At 43.1% G+C, this 23276-nt stretch overlaps 1 protein-coding gene and 1 long non-coding RNA gene across 3 annotated transcripts in view; one reads left to right on the top strand and one right to left on the bottom strand.

Moving 5' to 3' along the window:
- Positions 1 to 10340, top strand: part of LOC137344549 (uncharacterized) — a 103098-nt gene extending 92758 nt beyond the window's left edge. For both annotated transcript variants that reach the window (XR_010968382.1, XR_010968381.1), the window contains 2 exons: positions 2984 to 3318; positions 9561 to 10340. This is a non-coding gene — a long non-coding RNA (uncharacterized lncRNA). The remainder of the gene's footprint in view (positions 1 to 2983; positions 3319 to 9560) is intronic.
- A 2310-nt stretch (positions 10341 to 12650) lies between these two features.
- Positions 12651 to 22179, bottom strand: LOC137344548 (hyaluronidase PH-20-like). The gene is made up of 4 exons (XM_068007594.1): positions 22122 to 22179; positions 17907 to 18888; positions 13982 to 14071; positions 12651 to 12974 (listed from the first exon to the last, which is right to left on the bottom strand). Exons 2-4 carry the CDS (start codon positions 18867 to 18869, stop codon positions 12651 to 12653), a joined length of 1377 nt encoding a protein of 458 aa, XP_067863695.1. The 5' UTR covers positions 18870 to 18888; positions 22122 to 22179.
- Positions 22180 to 23276: the final 1097 nt, after the last annotated feature.

Raw genomic sequence — 23276 nt, 5'->3', positions numbered from 1 at the left:
AGGCTGACATGGGCTTTCCACGAGTATCAGATGTTACACTTAAAACAATCTTGGTGGCTCAATGGAAAGCCTCACCTCTCCCTATCTGTTACCTCCTCCATCCCCACAACCCTCTGAGAACTCTGCATTCCTCCAACTCTGGCCTCTTGTGCATCCCTGACTTTCTTCACTCCATCACTGGCAGCCTTCAGCCATCTAGGCCCTAAGCTCAGGAATTCCCTCCCTAAACCTCTCTGCCTTCCCACCTTTCTCTCCTCCTTTAAGATGCTCCTTTAAATCTACCTCATTGAAGCTTTTGGTCACTCTGTTCTAATGTCTCCTTCTTTGGCTCGGTGTCAATTTTTGTCTGATTATGCTCCTGTGAAATGCCTTGGGATGTTTTACTGCATTAACGATGTTATATAATGGAATTATGTTGTTACCGTGAGTCATTAGGTTTGGAAAGGTTCCAAGTTGCTTGTCTGGTCTGTCCTGATTTAACTGATCTCCACAAAGGTAGTAGTAGGGAGTGCTAAAATTGGCACAGCATGATCATTGCGTGGGGAAGTCAAGTCTCTATTGGTATACTGTTGAACTCTCATTTGGAGAGCCTGAGTTTGCATTACAGTTTCAACTGACATGCATGCCCTCCATGAATGAGTTCCATTAGCATTTGCAGAATGCTGTTGTCATATGTGTGTATGTATCTGTGTGTATGAGAGAGATGGGGAGAAGGCATCGGCAAGAAAACTGACTGTGGGGAACAAACCATACCTCTGCCAGTAATTACGGAGCAGCATAGGCAACGACCATAAAGAAATCCGCGACTGTCCTTTCCTCCAGGAAGACCAGCGTGGAACATTGGAACAATGGAACAGGAGTAGGTCATTCAGCCCCTCAAGCCTGTTCCTCCATTCAATTAGATCATGGCTGTTCTGTATCTTAACTCCATCTACCAGTCTTGGTTCTGTAATCCTTAATACCTTTTGCCTAACAAAAATCTATCAATCTCTGTTTTGAAATTTTCAACTGACTGCCTAGCCTCAACAGCTTTTTGGGGGAGAGTTCCAGATTTCCACTACCCTTTGTGTGAAGAAGTGCTTTCTGACATCACCCCTGAACAGCCTAGCTCTAATTTTAAGGTTGTGCCTCCTTGTTCTGGACTCTCCCACCAGAGGAAATAGTTTATCTCTATCTACCCCATCAACTCCTTTAATCATCTTAAATACGTCAATTAGATGTGAAGGAACAAAAGGAGAGGTTGGGGCTGCAAAACGAGGAACTTAATAAAACAAAGTGAAGTTATAAGAGACTTCCTTTGACCATGAACCTTTGTACAACTCAGTGAACCATATGTGTTTATCTGTTGTGTAATCTCAAAGTTACGGATTTTAAATAGTTAAGAAATGATTATTATTTGAAGGCACAAACCGGAAAACAGAGTCGGATCTGGTTAGACGAAAGGTCAGTGAAGTGAAAACACAATAGCCCTGAAATTCCTCGGAGTTTCTGCCAGTCACTCGCCAGTGGGAGCCTGGTGAAACCCTGAGGAAAATGGCGGGGACCTGGTTGCGCCGTTTACCACTGTTTTCAGAGGTTTCCTGGTTGTCTTGTAAGGGGCTACTGATGGCCAAGGGGCAGAGCCAGGGGTAGGGACTCTCTGTGCTGGGAGTTCCTGCTCCTTACGCTGCATTGGGACCTAGTGTAGCAGTGGAGGTCGGTACATCCAGTATAGTGAGGCGTACCGGCCTTCAGTTCTCTCCTATTGCTGCTCTTCTGCCCTTCTGAAGCCAGTGACTCATGCTGGACTACAGCTACATGGGCAGTGGCTGTCTTTGGTATTCCTGCCTAAGTGGACATTTCCTGAATGTAAGCCCGGGCAGTTAATGTCAGCAAGCTTTTTGACAAAGGAGGGCTGGTTTTGGACTGGACAAGTCGATTGTTGAGTGGGTTTTCTGGAAATTTCTTAAATGGAAAGCAGTTACCAAATGGATAATTTTCCAACTTCCTTCTCCAAGGGAAAGAATGACCGGCTTATGGCCGAGATTAGCTCAAAATCTATCATCGGAATCACCAAGAAGACCTTGTCCCCAGCCTTATCCCAAGTCAGCTGCTGCTTGGAGAAAAGATTTGGCCTTAGACTAGATAAAGAGTTGGAAATACACTAAACCACAATTGGGGAAACTCAAAAGTCCCAGCCCTCAAATGTTGCTCTTGCACATATGGTATAGCAATATCCTAGGTACAGAAATGAAGACATTTAAAACTACAATTAATGACATAAATATTTGGAGTCATTTTTGGACTTTGCGCCTTGGCACAATGGTAGCACTTTTGCCTCTGAGTCAGAGAGTTGTGAGTTCAAGTCCCACTCCAGGACCTAAGCATATAATGCAGGTTGACGCTTCAGCGTAGTTCTGAGGGAGTGCTGCATAGTTTTGGGGGTGCAGTCTTTCCAATGAGACATTAAATTAAGACCTTGTCTGCCTGCTCAAAGTGGATGTAAAAAATCCCATGCCACTTTTTGAAGAACAGTAGGGGAGTTGTTCAGGCCAATATTTAACCCTCAAACACCACCAACATAGCAGTTATCTGGCCATTGCTGTGTGTATATTGGCTGCCATATTGCCTACATAACAGCAGTAACTACACTTCAACAGTAATTCATTGGCTGTAAAGCGCCTTGGGATGTCCTGAGGACATGACAGGTGCCATATAAATGCAAGTTCTTTCTTTCTATATCAGAAATTTGAGTGCACGTAGGGCGTGATTTTCCAACCATTAATTTGCTTCGGGCAAAGTCAGGAAATGAGTCTTATTAAATCAGACTATCCATCAAGAAAAGAGATGAAGTCCAAAAAACAAAAGCAGCTGTGCAAAGAAGCAATGTCTTGTACGCGGCTTTGTACTGGGAAGATTCCGGTGGATAATCGGAGCTCAGATAATGAAAGTTCCACCATGTAATGTCAGCGAAAGTGAATTCACTCATTTTTGCTCCTTGCAGTTCTACAGCACACGAAGGAGTCTCATGACTCATTCTCACGGTCCATGGATGGATTAATTTGGGATGGGGGTAATTATCAGAATATCCGGACTAAAAACTGCCACAGGCACGAAAGAAAACGTTCCATGATTCAGCAGAAAGCACCCACAGAGAATTAATGCACGTTACCAATTAACCAGCTTCCTGGCTGATTACAGACTTCAAAGGTCACAGTGGGCTTTCATGTGCTGCATCAGATCTCGACAAAGCAATGGTTCACGGGCAAGTGATGCAACACGACATCGACCAAACAGAGCTACTTGCGTTAGGAAAAAGACCCTCATGACATGTCACAGGTATTTGCACAACTGAAGGACAAGCGACAAGTTAACTTGATAAATGAACTAACTATATGCTATTGATGTTGATTCCGTACTTAACTCAGCTCAAACGGATGGGATATAAGGGTAAATCTACCCCTTTTACATTCCTGGCATGAAGCCTTGCCTGCTGGGAGCGGCTATTGGCATATTGGGCACGCATGCTCCCTGATTTTCCATAAATGACAGAAAATTAGCGCACGGCATTTCCTGATATGCGTTCCCCATAGGTGAGAGTTTGAAGTGGTTAACTCAAGCAGAACATGACCCTATTGTTGCATTTTTCATATTTAACAAATGTGTTTGTTGTGAGGCTTCAATCCCGAGGGGATTTATATTGCAATCCGTTAGGGAAAGAGATGGAATCGTATGACTGGGCAGGAAATAATAAAACCTACTTGCCATTCTAGCTATCCATTCCTTTGAAACGTGGCTCAGTTTTTAGCACTCTAATCTCTGACTCAGTAGATTGTGGGCTCAAAACCCCAGTCCAGGACATTTAGGCCTTGATTTTCACCTCCAAATCGGATGAGGTAGCAGTGGGAAAATCAGGCGGGGAGGCCTACCGCCGCCTCCCAAGCCCCAGCCTAAATTTTCCTCCTCCCACACCAGCAGGGGAGGCCACTGGCTGCCCCTTCACCGCATGTAAATGGTGGCACTCGGTAACCCACCCAATTTTCCTGCTGTCCGGCCAGGGTGCTGCCAGGGAGGGAGTGGCAATAAGCCCTCGAGCAGCTGCGGCAATTCCGTTGAGTCAGTATGTTGGATTGAGCGGGTCGAGTCGTAGGCTCCTCTCTCTCTCTCTTAAGGCTCTCTACTTCTTTGATGAGATTCTGCAGCTCATGAAGATCCTTTTCTGAAATTTAAAAAAACATTTTCGGGGCTCTTCTGCTGCTTTAGTGTTCCTCCTTCAGCACTGCTTCCCAAAGCGGTGGGCTCCCTCTTTGGTGGGAACTCTCCCCCTGCATAAATAATCCATACTGACCCAGGGAAAAGGCTTGGAGTCAGTGTGGTGGCCGGATATACTGTCTCGACCCTCCTCCAGGGGGAGTTAGAAAATATGGACCATAATCTATGCTGACACTTCAGTGCAGTACTGAGGGAGTGCTGCATTGTCAGGGATGTCATCTTTCAGACAACATGTTAAGCCAAGGTCCCAGCTACCTATTCAGGTGGAGATAAAAGATCCCAGGGCTCTATTCGAAGAAGAGCAGGGGTGTTCTCCTGGTGTCCTGATCAACTAATACCACCAAAACATTGTAACCGGTCATTTATCTCATTTGCTGTTTGTGGGACCTTGCTGTGCACAAATTGGCTGCTGCATTTGCCTGTAAAACAACAGTGACTACACTTCAAAAGTAATTCAAATGTGAAGCATTTTGGGATGTCCTGAAGACCTGAAAGGTGCAAATGCAGCAGATATTTAGCATGTATTTAGCAGCAAATCCTACATACAGCAAATAAATGCAAGTTCTTTCTTTGTCGTAATGAATATTAATTATTATTGTGCCACTAGCTCCTGTTTCTGTCATTGTGAATGCTTAAAATCCTTCCTTATATGCACATAAAAAAGAAAAAAAGAAAGTCTTGCATTTATATAGTGACTTTCACCACCTCAGGATATCCCAAAGTGCTTTACAGCCAATGAAGTACTTTATGACCACATAATCTGCTTTAGTGATGTTGGTTGAGGGATAAGTATTGGCCAGGACACCAGGGAGAACTCCCCTGCTCTTCTTCGAAATAGTGCCATGGAATATTTTACGTCCACCTGAGAGGGCAGATGGGGCCTTGGTTTAAAGTCTCATCCGAAAGACGGCACCTCCAACAGTGCAGCACTCTCTCAGTACTGCACTGGAGTGTCAGCCTAGATTTTGTGCTCAAGTCCCTGGAGTGCAAATCAAACCTACAACCTTCTGTCTTAGAGCGGTAAGATAACATAGACCTAACGGTAGAGTTAATTCTGTGGAACTATATCCCCGTTTGAGTCAATGCCCTTTGTTGAGAAGCAGAGAGAATAGAGGAAGCCTCCCTCCCCATGAAAATCATTAAAAAAAATTTGAATTCTTTTCTTTTCACAGCTACTGGACCAAACAGGATGGTTTCCATCGACTTTCGATGTCAGTGTTGCTGGTGTTGCTAATAAAAACAGAAAATGCTGGAAATGCACAGCCAGCATTTTTAAAGAGAAATGGCAAGTTAGCACTTCAGGTGCCAAAGCCTTTATCTGTTTTGATGAAGGTTACACATCCAGAATGTTGTAACCTGGCATTTCCTTTTATAGACGCTAACCGATCCATTGCGTATTTCTCAAATTTTCTGTTTTTATTTCACACATCGAAGCATTTGCAGTTTTTCCTTTTCATTGTACTGAATGTTCCATGGAGACAGATTAAGGTGTCTCAGAAATTACAGTAAATAATTGACTCACAGGTCTTACTAATTGACACAGACATCCTCTTGGTGAAGTCTTGCCCTCAATCTGCTTGAGCCCTCATTTCCAACAAAAATACCCTTCCAAGTGTATAATTTATATTGTATTTATTTATTGATAAAGTACATTGAAGAATTGAAACATGGACTACCATTTCTTCATAATGCAATGAACACACTTTTCTTAAAGTTATAACAGATTAAAAATAATGGGCCAGATTTTGCTCTAAAAATAACGTTGAGCCTGACAGCGCTCACCGTTATTTCAGTGCAAATAGTAGAGGAACTTCCGGTGACCGCACATCCGCAGTTAACGCGGAATTCCGGAAGTTCTTCTACCAGATGCTCTGCTCCTCCATAAGCTGTGCGAGAAGGACATCTCGCCAGCTGACTCCCTGTTGAATTGACTGCAACAGTGCAAAGTTCCTGCACTGCCCTGATGGAAACAAAGTAATCGCGTCAGCAAAAGGTACGTCAAGTTTTAAGTGTAACCAAAATGTTAACGGCGTAGTAAGTCTTGATGACTGCCAAACAACCTCTCTGGCACTGCAAATTTACTTTCACCAAGTGTGGAGTCTCATTCCTTCCGATTTTAATTGTTGTTGGACATTTAAAAAAAATAATTTAACATTTTAATTTTTTTTACTTTTCCTTTGTCTCTTTTATCTCTGTCTTTTAATTCACTATTTCTTACCCTCTCTTTTTTTCACTTTCTGTAACTGATTTTACATTGAATTCACTATTCCAATTTACATTTCCTGGTTCAGACTCTGCGTGGCTTATTAACATGCTTTAATCTGATTGATTAAGGGGATACACAGCAGCTTGCCCCGTTCACACAGGTCCCAGATACCCAGGAGAGGGCGCCGCACTGGATTGAGGACCTGACAAGAGGAACTTGCAGTGCAAAAGCCCATGAAAAGGCTATGGGCAAGTCCAAGTCTGACAAGTGGCGGGTGCTGTTCATTCACCGCTCAGAGCAAAATCTGGCTTCATGATTCTGTCATAGGTGAATTTGAACGCGAATAACATCCCATTCCCTGAAAACAATACAATGACAGGTGAAGAAAAATGCAGATTTTTACAGTCTCAGCAATCTGAGGAGTCTCCTTCACGCTCCTGGACACGATATAAGAAAACGCCTTTTCTCAGATGGGTGGTCTTTCTTTGGTCTCTAGCCCCAGCCTTGAGAAGAATAGCATGCTCAAATCTCAGAAGTGTTACTGTCATGCCTCAAGACTATATTAGTGCTGGCATGTGAACCTTCCTAGCATGTTGCATTGTCAGAGTTGCTGTCTTTCAGATGAGACGTAAAAGATCCCATGCCACTGTTTAAGAAGAGCAGAGTCGTCCTCCCAGTGTCCTGGCCAATATTTATTCCTTCAAAACAGTTTATCTGGTCATTTATCTCATTGCTGTTTGTGGGACCTTGTGTACAAATTGGCTGCGGCATTTCCTACATTACAACAGTGACTCCACTTCAAAAGTATTTCATTTGCTGTAAAGCGCTTTGAGATGTGCCAAGGTCGAGAAAGGTGCTATATAAATGCAAGTCTTTCTTTTTATTTCTTTACGTACAACTGAATTTATTACCTGGATTTTACAATGAGAAAAAGTTCAGTTTCGGATAGTTGTATTATTCCTGTTTCCTCCGATCTGCTCCTGTAGACACTGACTCTTGCTGGGATGTAGTTCCATGGGTGGCTTTAGCAGCCCCCCCAGGTACCTCATCCATTATTCACGTGTGGTCGGCAAGCTAATCAACTGTGGAGTACTTCAGAGTCGATCATTCTCGCCCAATATCTACAAATGTGCACTATCCAGCCAGGGTCACTGGACAGCACTCCCTCCCTCCTCCCCCTCCCCTCTCCCTCCCCGTCCCCCCTGCCCTCCCCTCCCCACATTCTCCCCTTCACCCTCTCCCCTCCTCCCTCATCCCTCCCCCACCCTTCCTCTACCCTCCCCCTCCCCTCCCCCTCTCCCTCTACTCTTATTCCCCTCCCCTTTTCCTCCCCTCTCCTCTCCCTCCCTCTGCCCCTCCCTTCTCCTCTCCCCTCCCCTCTTCCTCCCCTTCCCCTCTTCTTCCCCCTCCCTTCTTCTTCCCCCTCCCTTCTTCCCCCCTCTCCCTTCTCCCTCCCTCTGCCCTCTCTCTCCCCCTTCCCTCCCCCTCCTCCCCGTTCCCCCTCCTCCCCCTCCTTTGGCACCTTTTGGCTCTGTCTGGCTTAGTACCACACCAGATAGAGCCTTTATCAACTAGGCCACTGGGAGCGCAGGGCGGTCGTGGTCAGCAGGCAATTCAGGATGTGAACATTTTATGAAAACAACCGGCCCCATTGTGCATCAAAGGCATAGACTGTCTTATCGACACTAATAATAATATTATGATTTCAATTATGAGTTTATTTTAGTTTAATTAGATTTTATGTTTAATTATATTGGTGGTGCCTCCTCAGTTTGAGTCAGCCTTCCAGAAGGTGACACTGGGGCAACCCAGCGTCACCCCTTTTGGTTTATTTAAAATAGGCGACGAATTAGTAATAAACTCATGACAAAACTTATTTACACTGTACAACATTGCCACCAACTGGTAGAAAAATTATATTGAAGAAATTTTTGTTATTTTGCCCCACAGTTAAAGGGAGTAAAGGCCAATGCTTGCCCCTTTTATTGGAGAGTGAAACTTCAGATTTGTCTTGTCCATCTCCTGTAATTGAGGATTTCTTTTATTTTTGGCTTTGAAGTTAAATTTACATGAGTTTGGTGGTGTGGGGTGCAATGGCCAAGAAATTCGATGATGCGTCCAATATGGCAGGCGGCATGCGCGCCCATTCTAAGCTGGAAGTGTGCCATCCGCTATATCGGTGTAGGCATCAAAAGAGGCGTCCAGGGTCCGCGGTGAATCAGGCGTTGGGCCCTTTGCATATGCAAAACAGGATTAATTCCTGTTTGAGGCCCTCTTCACCAAACTGGCTTGCTCTGAATGTAGCCAGCATTCAGCATGTAGCTGGCTGCATTCAGGAAAGCCAGGTCTACATACGGTCCTCTAACAGGCGGTCCTTAAATGGACCACTGCTGGCCGCCACCAAAAAGGTAAGTTTAAAAAAATACCCACCTGAATGTGGAGCCGGGAGGTACAGGAATGCTCCTACCGGCTCTTCATTTAAATCACCGTGCCCCCTTCCTCCCTCCCAATCGCTTCCCCCTCCCTCCTGATCGCTTTCGCCTCTCTCCCAGTCATCCCCCTCCCTCCCGAACGCTTCCCCCTCTACTTCCAAGATCTACCTGAGGGTCATTGCCAGCGATACAGCGGCCCCAAATTCTTTGCCGATCTGCCTGAGGTTGCCCACCAGGCATCTGCAGCTCGCGGGTCTGATGTAAATAAGGCCCCAGGCCCAATATCGTGCTGGCGGGCCAGCACAAACCAATTTCTAGGCCAGTGTGTTGGAGCACCAAAGTGTGGTGCCACGGCAGTGGGGGAGAGCCCAGCTTTGAGATCTCTGTGCTGCTCAGGCCCTGATCTCCAGTGCGTTACTGTGAGGAAGGGAAAACTTCTTCACCCCTGAGGATGGGTGTGGGGTGGATTTCGGTCGGAGAATCAGTCCCATGCTCCTCTTGCATGCCTACTAGTAGCAGCACAGAAATAACAGTGCTGGAAGTTCGGTAGCAGGATGATCACCCACTCTCTCAACCCACTTTGCACTTCTTTTGGCACTTTTATTTTTAAATATATGACTCGTGCCTCCGTGTGAAATGCATTCACAGTTACAAACTTTGCTTCCTCAAAGGATTCATGAAGACAGTTCTGTTACTGTGATGATGTTGCAACAGATTTTCAGCCACCAATGTTCCCATGAGCTTTCACATTATTGACACCACAGGCCTGGCCTGGCCTCTCCTCGTGGACATGCGTGATGTCCACTTGCAAAGGACAACAATGGTTGACATGGGCAGTTGAAACGGATGAACAAGGGGAATGGCATTGTGAATGGGGAGGAGAAGAACCGGTGCTGCAAGGATTGGTATATTTTCCAGGACTGAGCCCCTGTTTAACTCTCCCGTAACCTGATCTTGATTCGACTGAATGGGTTGCTGCATTGGACTTGATCACTGGTTCCTGATTTGGAATTCAACTAATCGTTCAGCAGTCTGGAATGTGCCTCTACCCTTCTCATGAGAAATGATAATGGCGAACAGCCTCGTACTGGATCAGGTTTTATTATCCAGACAAATTGGGGGGAGGGGGGATCATATCATAGAATCTTACAGCACAGAAGGAGGCCATTCGGCCCACCCGTGCTTGTGCTGGCTCTTTAAAAGAGCTATCCAATTAGTCCCACTCCTCTGCTCTTTCCCCATAGCGCTGCAATTTTCTCCCCTTTAAGTATTTATCCAATTCCCTTTTGAAAGGGAGGGGAATGATAATTTAAAAGTACATGCAAACTATTTGACAAATATTTTATTTGCAATATGAAAAACTGTAAATCAATACATTGTTTTCCTAGAAATTTGCATTTTTGCATAAAAATAACCTTTGTAATATACACCATTAAATATAAAATTCTTTATATATAAATAAAAATAAATTAAATAATGAACCCTTAATGGCATTGTATTAGTTAATACTTTGTGCAGAAACATAATAATTGAGAATAAAATATTGGTATTTCAGAAAGAGAGGCAAGTGTACAAGCAATGACAGTAACTGGAATACACTGTGGATGCTGAGGATATGGCCCTTATCAGCTCTCTGTTCTTCCTGGCTGTAACCCTGCATCACAGGCTGCATTCCCACTTATCTCATTTCAGCTTGGCTGGGTGGGCAAGAGAGCTATGGGCCTCTCCACCAACTCAATGCCAAAGCCCCAGAATGTAGTCACACAGTAGAAGGTGAGAAGGCATGTGAAATCTTTCCATTCCCTCAGGAAGAGATGTGCCAGTTCCATGAGTCTTATCTGGGAGCTCCTAAAACTTGAGAAAATGGTTGGGTGGATTCGATGGCCATGTAGCGGGTAATGGAGCAGGGCAGGGGCTTGACTAACTGAGCATATTAACTATTGCACATTGGTCCAGCGGGAGTTTTATCATAAACTTAGATTTTTATTCTGGACATTTTCCTTATGGATTACCTTTTAGGAGCTGTTCCCTGCCTTGCTGCATCCTGCCTCTGGGAAGGGGGACAGCATCTCTACCAAAAACATGTCTAGGATTGTTATCAGTGCAGTTCCAGGAATGTCTGAGAGAATGCACACTTGCAACACAGCCAGCTATCTCCCTGAGATGGAGCACCACACCACAGCATGGCATGCCATCCTGACATCCCGAACAAGAACTGGGGGCTGATGGATGTAGGTCACTCAACTCATGCATCTGATATCTATCATGTGTATACCAAAAAAAAATGTGGAAAGTTCAAAATAATTAGTACTTTTGGAAGTGGTTAACATATAGTACAATATGGGACTGCTGGGATGGATGCACTTGAAGCCATACAGAGCTGTGTAGTTTCAGCCAGTAGGAATACTCAAGACAAGGTGAGAGAACAGGAAGGGGGATTAAAGTAAAGAATAATATTTGCATTTACATAGTAACTTATCACGTCATTGGAACGCCTCAGAGCCCTTCACACAATGAGTTACTTTTTTGAGTGCAGCAGTGACTGCTGTTATGCGGGCAAGAGGTGAAGCAAGAGATGGAGACAACAGACATCGAGGGGCAGTTTGGTGAGTGAGAAAGAATCTGCAGATTCGGGGGGCTGATGGACTAGGCAAGAAATAGATTGTGAAGGTGAACATTGGTGAAGAGCGGGGAGCAGGAGAATGAGAGTGTGTCCAAAACTGCAGCGATGAAGGTTACAGCAAAGGCTTTCTAAAATATGTTAGTGCTTCAGAATTCTATGGAGCATGTTATTGACCAAAGTAAATGGGGGTGCGGGGTGGGGGGTTTGACAGTTGTTAGTGGTGGTGCTTAAACATTCAATACAACGCATTTAAAAATAAACCACTGGAGATAAACCAATTTGACATAATTTCATCTGGTATAAAAATGCATACCTGATTTAAATATAATTCTAGGGCATGAGATTTTTGGGTTAAAATGCAAGAAAAGTAATTTTCATGTAAAATATCATTTCAGTTTGGAACTAAATCCATTAAAAGCCCCCTCTACCCTCAAAACTTATTACAATGAAAAAATAATCATTGAAAATGATGTCTGTTTCTATGGTTATTGCCGTAGAATTCAATGAGGTGTGGGAATTAAGGGATTTGCTTCCATTTTATTTTCTGCCTGTCAATCAGAATGACACATGATTATGTTAAAAATCACTTCTAATCTTATTATTAGCAGTGACATTGGAAAAGAAGCAAATATTAAAAAAAAAGTATTTAAAATATTTTTTTTTCCTTCCGTTTAACTGTATACACAAAAATGCCCAAATACTTTTCCAGTATTTATCCATTTAATTTACCCCTTCTAGTATCTCTGGGCCACACATGTCCTGTGGCTGAGGGGGCGAACAGGAATGTAATCCTGTGCTGAGCCCACCGTCACATTTTCCAGCAGAGGTTACTGGACAGGCTGACCTTCCCCTACCTGACCCAGGATCACTGAAGTCAAGTGGAGGTGCAGTTGAGCTGAGTCCAGGGGAATCGGCATGGACTGGGGATTGAACCTGGGAAATACCTGGTCTGTTTGGCTCTATACCATACATGTACTCGATTTACCAACTGGGACATCTCATGTAATTTAAAAAAAATCATACTATGTTTTGTCAAAAAAATCCATTTCTCCAAATCTAACACGAAACCTGAAAACCTTATGCCCTAATAATTCTAGTTGAAGCACATTTCTTGAGTTTGATACAGGTTTATCGAGATTCAGATATATGGGATTGTATCAGTGAACGGGTTAGTGAGACATCGTTTTCCAACATAGCACTGACAGGTGAATTTCTCTGACATGAACTGCAAATCCTCGAGTGATGGTTGTCCGATTACTGCAAGGTGCCCATTTACTTTTCTGCGTATCTTGAAGTTGTTTGGGTTCAAGTGCAGGTAGTCGCTGGAGTCCCAGTTCTTTCTTAAGCACCTGCCCTTATTCTGACACAGCTCTCTGCTGCACAGCCTCGCTGCGTGTGTCACGTTCAAGACGTAACGATTCAGGATGTCGTCAACAAAACTCTGTAACATTGTGCAGGTGTGCTGTGAAAGAGAATCCACAGCGTTGAGTTTCACGTTATAAAAAGTGACAGGAAATCTGACTAGCGATTATTGTACTCCCAATAACAAGATACGCTTCAAAAACCTCACTAAACAATCTTGATGGGTAGGGGGCACAGTGGGACAACTCATCGGAACTCCAAAGTACTGCAGCTTGGTGGAATATGGGTTCGCGTCCTCAAATTCCCAAATGACACTTCCATTTAGCAAGGGAGTGAAAAGCACGAGACTCCTTGGGCCATGCTTGCACTCCTGCAAGTGGCTGAGTATCTGCAGAGGAGACCAGGGAATAGGCCACTGGTCCACCCTTTCAGTTGGGGTATGGTATGTCGAGCAGGGGAGGCACCAAAGCCACAGAAGGAAGCAAACAACTACATTATAATAAAAATTCACTCGAGAGGGACCGAGTTCTAATTCTGATAACCATAAAATCCACTACATATGTCACACCTCTCTTGTTGAAGTATGCTACAAGAAATAACACTGGCGTTAAATGTAATCAAGTGCAAAACTCCAAGTTATCTGTCTATTCCTTCACTCCACCCTTTTACTCTGGCTGATTACTTTATGTAGATGACATTTCTTTGGTGCCATTAGTATGGAAACTATTATGTTTCATGGAGGATATAATTATTTGGGTCAGTACTTATCCCAATAACCATTGGTCCCATTGCTAACCGGATATTTGGCTTTTATTTTGTGTTACATCGATGATAAAGGTTAATTTGTACTGGTTTGTACAATGCTAATGTTATCAGAAATTGGAGATGTACATAGCTTTAAAAATAATTTCTGATGTGATTCTCTTTTATGTTGGCCTGTTTGTCTTTGCTGTGGCTCAGTTGTGAGCATTTCTGTCTTTGAGTCAGAAGGTTGTGGGTTTAAGTCCCACTCCAGAGACTTGAGTACAAAATCTAGGCTGACACTTCAGTGTAAACACAGTTGGTAATTTGGATAATGTAAAATGACAAGCTGAACAAAAAGCTTACTTTGCTTAGAGTTGTATTTGAGCTTTCCCATAGAACAATCCCAGCTGCTCCAAGAGATGCACTTTCACCAATTGTACTTACGAGGTCAGCCTGAGGAGAAATTTTAAAAAGTTAGTTCCTAAAATGAAAAGGTCAATTACTGTAACTCTTTCCTGTGTCACAACAGATTTTTGGACTAAGTAGATAAAAACAAATCAGTTTTATGTGTTTTTCTTCCCAACAGAAATGCACAACATCAAATATTTCCCTCCAGCAAGGTGAGTGTGTTGATCTGGGCCACATATGTTTCCTTGTATGCTCCTACCTTTCAGTGATAGGAGGCAGAATTCAAATCGGGAAAGGTGGCTCATTCCAGTTTTTCTTCTCATCATCTTCTCCCTGCCCCCACCAGAGTAGAATTCTTGCCTTCCACATAGTGACACAGCTGAGAACTCATGAATTTCATCTAGCTGGTCTGACCATCAAACTGACCACCTTGTTGGTTGTGAGGCAAATGCTCAACCTCTTGAGTTCTTGCACTCCCATATGTCAGATAATTTTCTAGTATTTCCACATGGAACACTTCTATAGAGAGAAACCACTTTTTTTTGTTATCATAAGTGAATCCAAATTTCCTTCATAAAAACATCATTAAGTTTTCTTAATTGAGAAACTTGGGTGAAGGAGTGAGGTCCTTTGAATACCAAGGTTAAATAGATGAGGAAAGAAAATGAGGTAATTCAAGAAATAGTGGTTAAATTATGTCAAAATTAGATTTTAAAAGCTTGCAGGTTGCAGGAGAACAGGAGGAATGAGGGGCAATTGGGGAATTGATGTTCCTCCCCTCTCGTCTATGTGTTAATCAGGCGGAGTTCATCTCAGGTATGCTCCTCCTGATATGACTTGAACCCGTCTGTATTTCTGGATTCAGGTCATTATCGTAGACCTGACTTTTCACAGCCCCTGCTCTCAGGCCTGCAGCAGTGGTAATGGCCTTCTGGCTTCACAGTTGGTGGACCTCATCAAAGTACGTAAAAATATTAAATGGTATAGATAACGTAAACAATCAGTATTGCTTCAAAGTAAGCCAGGAAAGTAGGGACAGAGGACATCAATGGAAATGCAACCATAGACATAAAAGAGATATCAGGGAAAAAAAACTTCTTTACTCAGTGATAAACGTTTGAAATAATCTGCCACATACAGCAATACTGACAAAAACGTTAAAAGTTGTTCAAATGTAGAAGGAAAGAGTTAGCGTACTAGAGTGAAGAGCTTTCATCGGTCAAGTGGCCTTTTCTTATACCTGATTTTGTTTGTTCTTTTCTATTTGACAGTCGAAAAATGGCTCCTGAAGATCTCACATGGAAAAAGTTGACAATACTGACTGAAAAAAAGTGATACGGTTCTGTGAACTAAGGATCAGGTTATGTTGGAATGGTAACTGTGGTTGAAGTCTTTAAGTGTTGCCACACAAGAATAATATTTGCCAAGTGACTCACCTAATTCATCAAATAATATCGGTAGTTGAGTTTAGTGTCAGCCAACACTGAAACTCAAACCTCCAACCACAGTCATATGTATGGTGATGTGAACAATTTCTTTTGGTGGTGGGTGGGCAGGGAGGGAAGAGGTGGAAAGAAAAGGATTCATCTCAAAGTGATCGGCTGGCTGAGAGATCCGATAAATTGATTACACATACCAGCATAAGTGGCTCATCACATGAAAACCTTCTCCTCCAACAAAGACCCAAAAGAGTGTTTGATTTTCCTGACACATTGTGGTACAGTATATAATGCTGCTTTTCCTGGTGTTCTTGTGGAATACTGAAAACATTGCTATTGTCTGCCTGCACTATTAACTGCTACCAGCTGGAGCCCTTTGGCACTGTCAATCACCAGATGGAGCCCTTTGGTACTGCCAATCACCAGTTGGAGCCCTTTGACACTGTCAATCACCAGATGGAGTCCTTTGGCACTGTCAATCACCAGATGGAGTCCATTGGCACTGTTAATCACCAGATGGAGTCCATTGGCACTGTCAATCACCAGATGGAGTCCTTTGGCACTGTCAATCACCAGTTGGAGCCCTTTGGCACTGTCAATCACCTGATAGAGCCCTTTGGCACTGTCAATCACCAGTTAGAGCCCTTTGGCACTGTCAATCACCAGATGGAGCCCTTTGGCACTGTCAATCACCAGATAGAGCCCTTTGGCACTGTCAATCACCTGATAGAGCCTTTTGGCACTGTCAATCACCAGTTGGAGCCCTTTGGCACTGTCAATCATCAGATGGAGCCCTTTGGCACTGTCAATCACCAGATAGAGCCCTTTGGCACTGTCAATCACCAGATGAAGCCCTTTGGCACTGTCAATCCCAGATAGAGCCCTTTGGCACTGTCAATCACCTGATAGAGCCCTTTGGCACTGTCAATCACCAGATGAAGCCCTTTGGCACTGTCAATCATCAGATGGAGCCCTTTGGCACTGCCAATCACCAGATAGAGCCCTTTGGCACTGTCAATCACCAGATGAAGCCCTTTGGCACTGTCAATCCCAGAGAGAGCCCTTTGGCACTGTCAATCACCAGATGAAGCCCTTTGGCACTGTCAATCCCAGATAGAGCCCTTTGGCACTGTCAATTACCAGATTGAACCCTTTGGCACTGTCAATTACCAGATTGAACCCTTTGGCACTGTCAATCACCAGATTGAACCTTTTGGTACTGTCAATCACCAGATTGAACCCTTTGGCACTGTCAATCACCAGATTGAACCCTTTGGCACTGTCAATCACCAGATTGAACCTTTTGGTACTGTCAATTACCAGATTGAACCCTCTGGCACTGTCAATCACCAGATTGAACCTTTTGGTACTGTCAATCACCGGATTGAACCCTTTGGCACAGTCAATCACTAGATTGAACCCTTTAATACTGCCAGCCATCTACTGTCCTTTGGTACTGCCAGCTACAAGCTACTATCCTTTGTTACCACTAGCCACCTGCTGCTCCCCTTGGCACTGTCAATCACCAGCTGCTGCCCTTTGATTTCTTTGGTGTCGCTGCTACGTGTTACTGCCCTTTGGTACTGCTGGGCAGTGGCACTATGCTGTGACACCAGAAAGCACGAGTGAAATTTCACCACAATCTATGGAGGATTACATTATATAAAGTATATCTCACACTGTCGGGGTCTCCTTTTGGCTCCAAGCGTTTCATACTGGCTGAAAAAACCATAGGATGAGAGCCTATTTTTTGGGACTCAGTTACTCCATAGAGGCCTGTTTCACGAAAGCTTATAGTCTATATCTGGAATGGAGCTTGCTACTACTAGTTTTACCCATCTCTCCCTTTAGATAGCTTTAGTTGTCCCATGCACTGTTTCCTCTCCAAGGTAGGGTACTGACATTCTGCTCCCTGGGTTGACAATGCTGATAAAGGCAGGTAAGAACAATGTGGACTGAATGTTTCTGCCTGCTTGTGGATGGCCAAGCCAAGGATCAGGACCTCATCGAGTGGGAATCGTGGCTGTGAATCTCTGTCTTAGAACGCTGTCCTACAACATATTTCCTCTATACCTCTCTCTTCCCCATTATGGCCCTCCTTAAAACCTACCTCTTTGACCAACCATTTGGCCACCTGTCCTAATGTCTCCTTCTTTGGCTCGGTGTCAATTTTTGTCTGACTTATGCTCCTGCGAAGCGCCTATGTTAAAGGTGCTATATAAATGCAAGTTGTTGTTGTTATTTTATGTGAGCCACCATACTACCCCAACAACTAGTTTTGCGTAGCTCCTCAGCAGCTGATAGGAATAGCACACTTACGAATCAGTCTTAGACAGTGGACAGTGGACACCTCAGTTGAAATTCTGCTCCTGTTTAGATTGTTGCCCTCTACATTTGTAGTTAGTATTTGATGAATTGTTAAACATTTATCTTCTCCTTACCTCAGAGAGGGTTTCATTAAAAGACTCACGATAGACTGCTCTGGTGTAAGTGTAGACTGGGAGAGAATGTTCCTTTTTGGAAAGCGTTGCAACCCTCATCGCCTCCTGGACGCGATTCCGCACAAACAGCTTCGAGTTGTTGGAAGACTTGAATACTTTGGGCAGATAAATACTTGGATAAAGTGCTGTGCTTTCTTGCCATAGCCAGAGGAGCTCATTGTTCCGTGATATTGCGCGTTGAGGGCACTTCCCTGTGTATGTTCTGTGCCTATTCTTGTGCATATAGTTGTAACAATTGGGGAACAGGTAATATCCCCATAATTGGTTAGGTCTTAATTTCTTGCCCAGCTGCAGAGATTTTATTAGAAGGTTTTTTGCAGCTTCTTCAAATTCGATTTTGGCAATTTCGGCTGCCCTTTGCCATGTTAAGGAAAGATCGCTCTGCTGCACTAACTCAATGGACTGGCGTAGGTAAATAAATTTGCGGTGCCAGTTCCTACCCCAGATGGGTCTCCAGTTTTCCCAGTCAATAACTGCTAAGCCATGCGATATGTTGGAAGGAATTAACTCCTTAATATCATGCTCAGCTTTTTGCAAGTGTTCATCCATGTTAACCTGCTGTGGGATGCCACCATCAAATTCCTGGCCCGTCAACTCATCATAGTGAGGATAGTGACCAATCATACGATTAAAGAATATTCTAATGTCCTGCTGAAATGGACTCCTCCGTGTGGTGGATATCATTGGAAATGACGTTAGGTTGAAAGTTACTCCGAATTTTCTCGTGCATAGCTCTGTTGGTGCGTTCCATATCGCAAGAAATGGAAAGCTCCGTTTAAGTGGTAGTGCAGTCTTAAGTTGCGACTGGCCAAAGCAAACTGGAACGAACAGGAGGTGCCAAAAAATGACCAAACGGTTAATACAGCCACTGAAACTTCCTAAATGATTGAATGGGTCCATCATGGCAATGTTTTTGCAGCCTCTAAGAGAAATTAGAAGGAAAAAATGTTGTCACGTTTGAAAATGTAGAACACTCCTTAAAATTGAAACTCAATGTCATGTGTAGAATTTAAGTGAACCCCTCCTCCCTCCAAGCATGATTTGTAAAACATACCAACATAAATTTGTAAATCTACCAGTTGGTCAAGTCAGAGATTGAGTAATGTTGAAATTAGATGGTAGAACCTCTTAATTGGCAAAATACGCATATGAACATTTAATGTACTCGTACTAAATTCTTGTGTGCACTAATTTTACACAGGCGTTAGTTAAAAACGGGTTTAACACCTGTGTTGAAGAAAGAGCCCAAAGTAATACAGTACGTATGCAGCAATAGTTCATATGTGAACTTCGCCCATGGGAATTTGTACGTTTTATATTCCTGCGTTCTCTAAACGTAACTTTAGGGATTTTTGGACATCACTGATTGGAGTTTCGTCTTCAGAACCTGCATATATAGCATTGCCAGTGCAGCACAAAAACTTGGTGGGGAGAATCGGGCACATATATTGAAACCTGTCTGTTTTTCCTTTGCGAGCTACACCTAGTAGACATTTTACGCTAAAGAGTCCAGTTCTATTCATGGTCTTGGGCTATGCCCAGGTTGAAGCCAGAGCCCAGGGCTCAGGCTTTAGAAATCAACGGAATGAAAATCAGGTGGGTTCTACAACGGACGGGTGACCTGCTCTGCCAGATTACAGCTGGGCAGTAATGACAAAAAATTGCCCCTTGAGGCCTTGGGAAAGAATGAGACAGAGTAGGGAACTACTTGTCAACATGGTTAGGTTGCAGGGAAGAGTGTAAGATGGCATATTTGGAATTGAGGGTCAAAAGAGACAGGTTCAGTGGAGCTATGACCATAGTATAAATAAAATAGAAAGAGATCAAAATATATTCTGCTGGAGAGAGGGAAGTTGAAAGCTAGAGGTAAGAGATGGATTGCCCATTAGATGACAGGAGTGTGAGAGAGGTGTCGGAAGAGCCTTTCCAGATACGGGACCAATGTTCATATCTTGGATGGAGTTAGGAATTGCTGAAAGGAAAATAATTGTTTGGCTTGAAAGAGGAAACCAAGCTTCTTAGAGCTATCTTTAACAATGGAGGAGATGTGGAAGTTCCATTTGAGATTGGAGAAGTTAGTGAGAACATGACCAAGAAATTGGTTTTGCACCGGTTTGGCAGCACACCTGGACTGTGCGCTCAAAAACGTCGGCCTGTGGATCACTCCAAATTGGGTTTTGGGCTTCACCAACATTAATCAGCGAGCTTCAGGTGCCAATCGGGTGTCCCGGTGCAGCTCGTTGGTTGGGGCCTTGGGAGAGGGAGCGAAGTTGACAGCAGGAGAGTGAGCCCGGGCTACAGCTGGCAGCTGTCCACAGTACTGCTGAGGAGACGGGGAGCATTCCTGCTCCTTCTGGCTCCACATTAGCATAAATAAATAAATAAAAAACAAAATGTTACTTACCTTTCTAACAGCGACTTCCAGCGGTCCCTTTAATGGATGAAGACTAAGCGTGGAACCATCAAAGGTAAAAATAGTAGCCGTTGGTTGACTTGTGAGATTTGCTTTTCACTGACCAGTGAAGACATTTTAGTTTTTGTTAAGCTCAGTCACATGAGATGTCCCATATGGACTTTTGAGAATGAAGGCATCATTATTTTGTTGTCTTCTTGGGAGGTGAAGTTACATTACAGAACAGGAAGCTGATGCCATAAGTACTTTGTATTCTGGATATATATTTACTTCACAGATAATAAATGTTTTGATAAAGCAGAGAAAAATGTTGCAACCTAACTTTCTATCTTTCAAAGAAAGAGCTGTTCCAGCTATATCTTGTCCTCAGTTACATCAGTGTGTTTTAATCCGTCGGCATAATGATAATTGGACTGCTCAAAAATCTGATTAGGTTGAATGATATTCTCATCAGCAATAACATTGATTAAACAAAGCTCACGATAATGGTAAGTATTACCGCTTCTCATTCATTTAAAGAAACCTGATAATAGGTATTTGGTATCAGGTTATGTTATCTGGACATATATATGTGGGGATAAGTCAACACCAGTCAAGTACTGATGCGAACTCAAGTGATATTTTCTTTTTTGGCTTAAGTGCTTTTGATCAGCACTCAGGCTGTTCAAGATTCCTATTTCTGAGTTTCATTATGGACCTGCCCCGCTGATGTGATCTTAACATCATCAGAATGGCTTCCTGTTGCAAGCAATGTCCCAAATTGGTGGGTCTCTACAAGGTTGAAATTCAGCAATAAAAGTAAGGATCTTTCCTCATCTGATGGGAGGTTTTTTCATGAGTTTTCCCATTAAACCACCTCGAGGAGGTAATGACCCATCACTTGGCCTTCACACCAGCTGCATTGGAACTGCAGCCAGTGTGAACTAATCTTTTCAAACTTTAAAAAGATCCCAGGTGGTACATGCAAGATCATCTTCACATTTTTACAGTTAGGTAAAAGCTGACAGGACAGATGGTTCTTCAATAACTTCAAAAATATAACCAATGTCCTGGGTGCAGCGTTGTATCTGGGTTTAAGCACAGAGATCCACTTTACCTGAGTACAGAGCAGTATAGGGCATTAAACTCAGCACTGCCAGTTCGCACGTTCCAAAATAGGCACCAGGCTGAAACCAATACTTGTAGTATCAAAAAGTAGAATCATACAGCACAGAAGGAGGCCATTCAGCCCATCATGTCTGTGCCAGCTCTTTGAAAGAGCTATCCAGTTAGTCCCACTCCCCTGCTCTTTCCCCATAGCCCTGCAAAGGTCATGATATACCTATGATAAATATAATCTATAGGGTTTATATTTATCAAGAAAATCCATTTACATACAAGTTCTGTGCTACACAAGAAACATCTTTTAGTTACTGCAATTATTCTGACTGAGGTGAGTCAGAACACGAGTGACTAAAAACACTATACAGACATGAAGAGCAATCTAAAAAGTGACGTGTCAAAATTTTTATCACCTTAGAAAATGAAATGCAATAGAATATGCAGATCGACCCACAAACAGTGCATGCTACAGATCAGCTCATGTTTACAATAATGTTCAAAACATGCAATGTGTCCAAACATATCTCACCCAAAATGTGCACCAGCGACTATGTTAAAGGATGTTTATGCCCCTGAGGACTGAAGTACAGCAGCCCATTAAAGGCAAAGAACTAAATCATCAGTTTGAATGTTAACATTACCTTTCAATGGCTATTTTCAAATATCCACTTGGAGTTCTCCCTAGAAACCATCCGTTGACCTGCTTCAGGTTGTTCTGAGTATCAGTCAGGTTGTAACCACACTTATATACTTCCGATTTGAGTCAGTCTTCATTGGAAGATGAATCATTTAATATGACGAGTGTGAAATTGCTAAATTGAGATGTGTGGTATGAATGTAAACCTGCTAACCATTAGTGCCGTTTGGCTGCAACTGTTGTGAAAGATCAGGCTTCTAAAATTACACCACATTATTCCACATATTTTTTTAGGGATTGTTTATAAAATTTCCTGACGTTTTTGATGAGTTTTATTTCACAGGATGTAAAGTTTGTGCAGCTGGAAATTAGTTCATTGCATCCACGACTGAGGCTTTACTGGAATTTTCCGGATAACACAACATTCCAACAAATATGTTCCCAGTGGTTTGGAAGGTAACAGTGACCAGAAGTACACAAACCTTTCAACATCAAGAAAAAAAAGTTTGTTTTCTTGTCATTTAAAAAAAAGTTTATCTCCCTCCCTAGTTTGTATCCCAAGTTGTAGCATCCTTCTGTTCTGTAAGGATAACATGGCCCAAGTGCAAAGGTCAGTTGAAACTGAATTCGTACGCAGTGTTTGGCTGCAATTCAAATCCCTGTTATGGCTAAGAACTCCAAATTGGAAGTGCAGGTTCATAAATCAAAATGGTAGTTCTTCTTACCCATGCTCCTTAGAGTACGTGAAACCACTCTATAAGTGTAGGACACCATGTCTAGCACCCAAAGGGTGGACTTGACCAAATAACACATGACATTGTTTATCCAACACATGCTCTGTGCATACCACAGGTAGAATCAGCAATTAATACGGGAAGTGAGCTCTGATCACCAACTATCCTAAAATCCCAGCTGAGCTTTTTAATTCAGGAGACTACAAGATAATTATGGATGAGGAAGGCTATTCAGCTCACCTTTGTTCATCCATCCAAGCCACACACTAATGTCCATCCATTGCAGCATTCAATTGACTTTTAACTGATTCCTGGGTTATTCCCTCCTCTCCTCTATCTGGAAGTCCATTCCAAAGTTAAGAAAGAGAAGAAAGAATTTGCAATTATATTGTACCTTTCACAACCTCAGGATGTCCCAAAGCACT

This window comes from Heptranchias perlo, chromosome 27 (genome assembly GCF_035084215.1).
Source record: "Heptranchias perlo isolate sHepPer1 chromosome 27, sHepPer1.hap1, whole genome shotgun sequence".
NCBI lineage: Eukaryota > Metazoa > Chordata > Chondrichthyes > Hexanchiformes > Hexanchidae > Heptranchias > Heptranchias perlo.
This window is presented reverse-complemented; position numbering and strand designations above follow the sequence as displayed.

Coding starts and splice junctions, on each gene's coding strand:
- LOC137344548 (XM_068007594.1), bottom strand. CDS start 18,869: ATGATGGACCCATTCAATCATTTAGGAAGTTTCAGTGGCTGTATTAAC. Junction 14,072..17,906: donor TTAATGAAACCCTCTCTGAG/GTAAGGAGAAGA, acceptor ATTTCTCCTCAG/GCTGACCTCGTAAGTACAAT. Junction 12,975..13,981: donor CAAATACAACTCTAAGCAAA/GTAAGCTTTTTG, acceptor TCTCTTTCACAG/CACACCTGCACAATGTTACA.